Genomic DNA, 8,649 nt, shown 5'->3' with positions numbered 1-8,649 from the left:
GTCCACCTATTGAATTTCTATTAACCAAAATACTTGGAACTGAATAACAATATTTGCTGATGCAGTGCGATGCACATGATACCTTTAGTCTGTGCAAGTTTTGGCAATAAAATAGCCTTTTCCTTTTAACGTCATCTTTTCATGTGGGTTACCGAAGTAATGCATAAGTGATGTTGACCTCTTTTGACTTGTGCATGTTTTGTATATAACGCCATATGATGGGACAGACCTGTAATGTGTATACACTGCATGGTCCTTAATGCTCAAAACCTCCAGTAGACATGTATAGGTAGATTGCCCTGAGATATATATATATATATATATATATATATATATTTCTAACATCATATGTTAGCCTGTAACTGTGTATGACTACCATCTGCTTTACTGTTAGCCCTTACTGGCTAGTAAAAGTAATGAAAATGCTTGCATTGTGTGAATCACTGTTTTAAGTTACCTTGTTGTGTCTGCGCTGTGCATGCCCATGCAGTCAGCTTTTGAGGCAAATGCACAAAACGTGACTTGCCAGATGTTAGGTATCGATATTCACGCCAATGCTGGAATTACGTGTTAGATATTCCTAACCTGAACATTTGTTGTTCCATTTTTCTTGACAAAGTAACAAATCTGTCATAAACAAATTAATAAAACATGGTCAGGATTTAATAGTTGTTTTATAGTTGAATCAAAAATAAAGATGGTTATCATTTACTCATTCTAATGTCATTCCAGACATCTAGACAACCTGTATGAAAGAAGGAGAGCTGTTTGGATCGCATTGACTTTTTAGAATTTTTTATTTTTTCATTTTTTTTATTTTATTTTTTGTAATTGATTTTATATATGTGTTATGTTTTACAGAAGGAAGTCAATAAAGACATAATTTAAATTAGCTAAACTATCCCTTTTAAGGCAGCATGCTATAATAACATAAATGGTTTCACTGTTGCACCCTATAACTCCTGAACCATTTCCTAATTTTATTAAAGTCAGTAATTTGTATGAAGAGGTAAAACCAATAAAAATTTTTTTGTAAAACCAATACATGTTTGATTTTTTTTTTTGTTTTTGACATATTTGCATTTCACAGAAGAGTTGTCTAGTCATTTTGTGGAAATTACACTTCCCTGTTATATTTGTCCTACTGAAATGCTGCAGGGTCTGACATGTAATTGATATCTTTGTGACCCCTCAAGAATCTTGATGTCGTGCCAGATGAGGCTTTAAAATAATTTTTGATACATGTGTGCCTAACAATAATCATAACCACATATGAATCTTAAAGATGAGTTTCAATGTTTTGGGTAACTTTAGATTACTGTATAGGTTTTGTACAGTGTAACCATTTGTTGGTTCTGTTTGATGTTTGGAATGAACGTTTGTTTGTTCAATTATGTAGAGATTTATTAATTTATGTTCCATTTCTATGACCTACTAATAGTTTTACTATGATGTACCTGATTTGAAATGATTCCACCATAAAAAAAAAATACATTGTGTCCATTCAGGTACATAAAACACTTATTGTTCATTCCAAATGAGTACTTATTTTCAGAATAAAGGAAATGTGTTTTATTGTTCAGCAAGCTACTTGAAGGTGTATTACTCTTCAGCCTTGAATGTAGCCTGATACTGCATCCCTTCATGGTTTAGCCTTTCCAGTTTTGATGGAAAGGAGAATGAATTTAGTCTGCTTTGCTCCTAATCACGTTTTATTTGAAAGGATGTTAAATTTGCAACTTGCAATTTTTAATATAATAAATACATTGAAAATATATATTGGTGTCTGTGTTGTTTGAAATGTTAAAATTGTCATTACATTAGTGGTTCTTAATTTTTGTCCTAGGGTCCTGCTTTGCACATTTTGTATGTCTCCCTTATCTTTATTTAGCGGGGGTCCCCACCAGGTCCAGGATTAAGAACTAATACAATACAGCACAAGGAATTAAAAGCTAAGCTATATACTGAGGAGGCAATATAATTTAAGAGAGTAATAATGTGCAATATAACTTTTAATATGTATAGAGTTATATTAACAAGACCCTTTAATAAATAAAATCTCAATATAATTTTCTCCAAGAAATGTCCTGCTAGTTCTCGACTATTCAGTGGAAACCTTGCACAGTGGTTTAGGTTTGAGCTCCCTCTAGTGGTGAAGGACAACGTCTTGAAAGTGTTACAAATATTATTTTGCTGCTCTAAATGTATGCATGTATGAATGAATGAATGAATAACAATCTGATATGAGAAAGGGGCGGAGTTTGGTGGGTCTGACGTTGTTTCTAAGTGGTTATGTACCATAAATGAACATTAACAATTCTCATTGAACTATTCAGTGTGTATATTTACTATATAATGGATATTGTTACTCTCTGACGGGTGTTAATTGTTCAACTGAAGGTGCTGATGCTAAAAAAAAAAAAAAAAAAGATACGGCATTGTCACGTGGTACCAGTAACCTTTCACAGCGCTGATCAGGACAAACCAAACACAGATGTTTGTGATTACTGGAAAAGTCGTGTATTTAATCATTTAGTTTAGATTCATTACATTGCAAGGCTGTATCAATCCGATTAAATAGGCCTATTTTATAAGTACAAATACCTTCAGTGAGACCAAAAGTATTTGAATGGGCCCGCAAGTTTGGTTTGTGAACCACTAGCGCCCTCTGGAGGAAGACAACTTTCATTGAAATGGTTAAGAAGTAGCAGAACTAGTGTCGCAAACCTATGGAATAAAGTTTCCTGACACCGTGGTTTAGTTTGTTTCTAGCGGGAAATGATTTCAGTGACACCTGCTTTAATTTAAGGCGGTAGGACTGATTGACTCGTTTATGTGGTAAGTCACTTTTATTGAAAAAGAATCGGTGAAACTGAAATATTGGTTCGTTTTAAATGAGGACTGTTTGATTGATTTAGGACTGTTTACAATGCCTTGCAAAGGCATTTAGACTTTTGTTTAGTTGTATTTTAATCACTAAATGCTATGGTTTTGGTTTGCATAAATGTGCATAATACTTAATTACAATAAATACATAAATAGCCTAAAAATTTATAAAATCGAAAAGTTTTATATGACAGCATGTCAGGCAATGTAACATTCGCCACACCACGAAACACGCGTTTTCGTTCTATAAAAGTAAGAACTGATGGTGCAAAATGGATGTAAGGTGTTCTGTTTCAATGTCACAAGTAAATCTTGAACAGAGTATCCAAACACAAGGGCAAAATTAACACTGTAGTGTTAATTTTCTTGCAAAGGCCCGTAAATCTAGTAGCTTATATGTGTCAATGTTTGTGCTCTCTACAAGTGTTTTATGACAAACCTGAACAACTTTACCTGGTACAAAACTGTAATATCCTTTTAATGCTGCTGGCATTGCCGAAAAGCTGTTCAAACAATTATTGTGGATTAGGCCTAAACACTCACACATTATTTTGTGCTTTCTTACATAAACCGTATTATACCAAACAGGTTTACTTTCATTGTTAAATTCTGAAAAGAATATGGACCTTTTTTTCACAGAATATGGTAAAGTATTTCTGCAACACTTAAAACTGTAAATTTTAGCTCACCTCCCATTTATGACATGACTTTTTTTTTTTTGTAAAATAAATGGTTGGTTGACTTCTAAATTAAATGCTTTGTGAAGTACCATAAGAAAGCTTACGAGATAGACAGTCCTTTGCTTAATTTACAGTAGCTGTCAGCTAAAATATGGAAATATTTTGTTTATTCAAGGCTTTAATCATGACATTATACAATCTGTTTTAAAGGATTTACGATAAGGATGAAATGTTCTCATCATCAGCTGAAAATTTAGGTAATTTAATCCTCACACTTATATTCCTACAATGTTATATACTGCTGTCTTAGACTAGTTGTTTCTGAATGAGATACATTCCCATAGCATTCTCAAATAATCACTTTCACCTGTCAAATGCCCAGGGAAAAGCTACAGTCAGCCATTATTTGGATCGTTTGCATCCTCTGAGTCCTTTGAGACCAAAGGCTCTGACAGGTAAGAATTGTCAGTGGATCTTCATGTGCTTTTCTGAGGAGGCAACAGAAACAGCCCTCCTATATCAAATGTTGGAGATCTTTAACACATTTATTTTAAAAATAATTTGTTTGGTAATACTTTACAAAAAAAAAAAAAAAATAAATAAAATAATATAAAGTAAAATGAAATGTATAAGTTATATTTTATTATACAAGTTACAAATTATATAAGTTAATAAAAAAATATTGAGTCTTTCTGAAAAGTGCTACCATTTATTTTTTCATCAGATATGGTGCCTATGAATCTTTTGGACTCGGTTCCTTGAACACTGAAGATGCAGATAGCGTTTTAGATCATTCTAATGGAAGGTACAGTGACACCTGTTCATCCACCTGGGGTGCAGACGTCTTGTCAAACTGGAACTGGCCCTTCGTCGTGTCTTCTCAAAGGTCCAGGTCTCTGTTTTCAGACAGTGGCAGAGAGAGTCAATACTCAACATCCAACCTCTCCGATTCCTCCAGCCTGTACTCTCCTTCACACTCTCGGCCAGCGCCGATTGGCTCACGGGCCAGAGACAAGCACCCATATGTGCACAGAAACTACCGCGGAAGAAGTGCTATTTTGCCTGAGGCTAAAGGACAAGATGTAAGGGTACGTCTGGTGTCTAGTTTATTTGAGCAAAAGCAGACTTTCATTGTCTCTTCATCCTCCACAGTACTCTAGTCAGAACCCGTCTATTTGCATAGAGAGATACTACTCAAAATCAGCTGCTTTGGCATTTCGAGGGATCAAGAGGAAGATGATGGACCCAGTACCTCCTTGCAAGATGGTTAAAAAAAAGAGGATAGTAAGAGCAACTCCCAGCATAATCAGCATTGTGGGTATGTGAAGCGCTGCTTTGATAAACCAAACATGATTTCAAAAATGGAAAAATTGAAAAATTGTTAAATTGCTTTACTGTATTTTTCAAAAATACATTGATGCTTACGATGTTTTTTTGTCCTTTTTTTAGGACCACACATTTCAAAGGTAAAAATTCACAATTAAAGATGCCTCAAAATCAGTCCTGTGATACTAGAGTTTCTTTTCTACAGGACGGTTGTATTTCTTCCGAAACCAAGGAAATACATGAAGAGCATGGTATGGCTTTTATATTCTATTGTTTAATAAATTGGAAAAAAAGTTGTATCTCACAGCATAATTCAATGCAAGCATGGTTTAATATTTGAGTGTAGATCTTGGTAAGAAAGTTAGAGCCAGAGAGAAGCGCAGAAGACGACGAGAGAAGAATCATGAAAAATATGGAGATAAGCACAGGTGAACACTGAAATTTCAACTGACTCATTGCTTGTCTAGATTGATTTGCTGGATATTCATTTATTATTTAAATCTATTAAAAAATTACATATACACACATACATATGTGTATATATTTTTATGTATGTATATGTGTGTGTGTGTATCTCAAAAAATTAGTTTTCAAAAAGTGAAACATTCATATATTCTATATTCATTACATGTAAAGTGAAACATTTAAAAAATCCAGTATCTCAAAATATTAGAATATTTCCTAAGATCAATCAAAATAAGGATTTGCTAAACAGAAAAGTTCAAGTTCTTTTAAAGTATGTTCGTTTATGCACTCAATACTTGATCGGGGCTCCTTTAGCACAAATGAGAGCATCAGTGAGGTGTGGCATGGAAGCGATCAGCCTGTGGCACTGCTGAGGCACTATTGAGCCTTCAGCTCGTCTGAATTGTTGGATCGACTGTTTCTCATCTTTCTCTTGAAAATATCCCATAGATTCCACATGGGGTTCAGGTCAGGCATGTTGGCTGGCCAATCAAGCACAGTAATATCATGGTCAGAAAACCACTTGGAAGTGGTTTTGGCACTGTGGGCAGGTGCTAAAGTCCTGCTGGAAAAGGAAATTAGCAGCTCCATAAAGCTTGTCAGCAGATGTAAGCTCAAAGTGCTCCAAAATCTCCTGGTAATTGGCTGCATTGACTTTGGACTTGATAAAACCCAATGGACCAACACCAGCAGACGTTACGGCACCCCAAATCATCACTGACTTCGGAAACTTCACACTGGACTTCAAGCAACTTGGATTCTGTGCCTTTCCAGTCTTCTTCCAGACTCCAGACCTTGATTTCCAAATGAAATACAATATTTACTTTTATCTGAAAAGAGGACTTTGGACCACTGAGCAACAGTCCAGTTCTTTTTCTCCTTAGCCCAGGTAAGATGCTGGTAGTCCTTTCCCTGAAAACGTCTGAGCATGGTGACTCTTGATGCACTGACTCCAGCTTCAGTCCACTCCTTGTGAAGCTTTCCCAAGTGTTTGAATTCACTTTGCTTGACAGTATTCTCAAGCTTGTGGTCATCCCTGTTGTTTGTGCACCTTTTCCTACCAGTTTCTTCCTTCCAGTCAACTTTGCATTTAATATGCTTTGATACAGCACTCTGTGAACAGCCACCCCTTTCAGTAATGACCTTCTGTGGCTTACCCTCTTTGTGGAGCGTATGTGTATGTGTAATTATTATTATTTGAGGCAGAACTTGATGACTTCTGCTGTATACCGTTTAGAAGCTGAGAAATGTTGACTTGAGAAATATTAAAAAGGCTAAACAATTTAAATTTGCTTGCTACTAGAAAATATTTCAAAGTAGGCGTTAATTATTCAAATACATTTATCAAAAAATGTCAAGGTAAATGCACATTTCTGTCACTTTAGCATTCATAGTGCATTGTTTTTTTTAGGTGGGCTTTTACATGTGCTTTTTGCAAATTCCACACGTTTGAAGACAAAGACATTGAGAAACACTTTGGAAGCACATATCACAGAGAGACTCTTGACTATATACGACGGCAAGCCAAATTTGATGACAAGGTCATCAGTTTTTTGCATGTAAGACTTTTTAAATATTTTTTTTTCCCTTGATGTTTTAGTCTGGATTTTTATTATACATGTTGATGTACATTTACCCCATTCTAATATTGTACAGGATTGCATGGTTCACAAGTTTCATAAAACTGTCTCAACTCTACACAAACATAAGTTTTCTTGTGGACGAAGCAAAGATGAATGGGCAAAGATAATGGAAGGTATGACTCCACTCAAGCCAACATCACATAAATATGTATAATGTGATAAATCAATACACTGATGTACATGTATTTTTTAACACTTGATGCTTTGAGGCTTTGTCATCTTGCATATTACAAAGCCAAATATTGAAAGACTAATTAAACTTCTTGTTCTTACAGGGGTGACAGAAGATGACTATGTGAGAAGGATGGAGGTGGTTTACTGTGTTGCATGTGACGTTCACATTCCTGTGGTTTTCAGCTCTGTACAGCAACATCTTCATTCACTCACTCACCTCAAGAGCAAAGTGGTAACATGACTCTGTCCTCACTTCTCTAAATATCCTGAACCATCATTTTCATCTTATATATGGTCTTTTTCTCATTTTGCTTGTATGTTTTGTTTTTTTTCCCCTTTCAAAGGCTTACAAAGAGCAGTTAAAAAGAGACAGCGTGGTCACAGCTAAAGCAATAATAAATAATGATAATGTGAAGGTGCGCTATGAGAAGTACATGAAGGTAATGACATTTGTGGCATATTGAAACATTTAGAAAATAAGGCTTTTGAAACAGTATTTAATGGGATATCTTTTTGTTTTACAGGGAGAAGACCCATTTGCAATCGATGCCAATGACACAAGTTCTGATTCTCAGGATCCTGAGAAATCTGATGAGGCAGAGGAAAATAGTGACTCGTAATAACGGACAAAAGGAGTATTGAATGAAGAAACAAGAGGAAAGGACTTTTTCTATTGTACTTTCTTGTTCTATAACTTCAAATGCTTTTTCACATAACCTTGCAACACAAAAGGCTTAAGAATAATTTTGAGTTCATAATTATTTCACATTGATCCACACTTATAAGTGTAGGCTAGTTTTCCTCTAAAGTGTAGGCATGTTTCTCCTTTTTTTTTATTCACAGTGCAGCCTGAGATGAATTGTCTACTAGGGTCATGTTGTACTGTGTTTGTAGTATCTGTGTGGGTTTGTTTTAACAATATTTAGCCACTGTTCTGAATGCCATTAAACTTTACAACTTTATATTTAAATACAGATGTTACATTTTGTTCCCTTTAATATTTGGGATTGGAAATGTGCCTTTTCACTGTTTGTTTTGAGATGAAGTAATGTTGACCATTAAATTTTCACTTTAAACTAGATGTGCTTGCTGTGAGAATATATTTAACTGCTTTAATTATTCATTTTACCCATTAGAACTCTGTATGACTGTTCTGTAAGAAGAATACTGGCACAAGCTACACTGGAAGTCCCTCTGGAAACCGATAATAACAGCTCTGAGCAACTTTAAAAGGAAATATCTGTATGGGATTAAGTCAAATTGGTTTGAAACATGAGGCTATATCAGTAGGACCACCGGCACTGCATATTAACTTCCTCTCATAAATGTTGTTCATCAACAAAATAGCATGATTGCAATTCAATTTGATTAAAGTTCATTTTCTTATGTGTTTCTTATATAGCCTAAGTGTAAGGAACCAATAAGGCCAGTAGTTTTCAGTACAGTATTTTTACAGTATAAGGTTTAAACTTTAA

General features: G+C 34.9%; 1 protein-coding gene across 1 annotated transcript; it reads left to right on the top strand.

Moving 5' to 3' along the window:
* The first annotated feature begins 2,670 nt into the window (after positions 1–2,670).
* On the top strand, positions 2,671–8,252 carry LOC306844676 (DBIRD complex subunit ZNF326-like). Its single transcript, XM_079376978.1, has 12 exons — positions 2,671–2,838; positions 3,777–3,823; positions 3,949–4,021; positions 4,291–4,648; positions 4,719–4,888; positions 5,082–5,143; positions 5,239–5,320; positions 6,769–6,916; positions 7,014–7,113; positions 7,276–7,406; positions 7,519–7,614; positions 7,699–8,252. Exons 1-12 carry the CDS (start codon positions 2,834–2,836, stop codon positions 7,792–7,794), a joined length of 1,368 nt encoding a protein of 455 aa, XP_079233104.1. The 5' UTR covers positions 2,671–2,833; the 3' UTR covers positions 7,795–8,252.
* Positions 8,253–8,649: the final 397 nt, after the last annotated feature.

The sequence above is a fragment of the Barbus barbus genome (assembly GCF_936440315.1).
Source record: "Barbus barbus genome assembly, chromosome: 25".
NCBI classification, from domain to species: Eukaryota; Metazoa; Chordata; class Actinopteri; order Cypriniformes; family Cyprinidae; genus Barbus; species Barbus barbus.
The sequence above is the reverse complement of the archived record's forward strand: the minus strand, read 5'-3'. Positions and strand labels throughout refer to the sequence as shown.

Bases quoted from the DNA above. Each gene is read 5' to 3' on its own strand.
- LOC306844676 (XM_079376978.1), top strand. The intron at 3,824-3,948 runs GTAATTTAATCC...TCAAATGCCCAG, and splicing joins ATCATCAGCTGAAAATTTAG to GGAAAAGCTACAGTCAGCCA. The intron at 7,615-7,698 runs GTAATGACATTT...TTTGTTTTACAG, and splicing joins GCTATGAGAAGTACATGAAG to GGAGAAGACCCATTTGCAAT.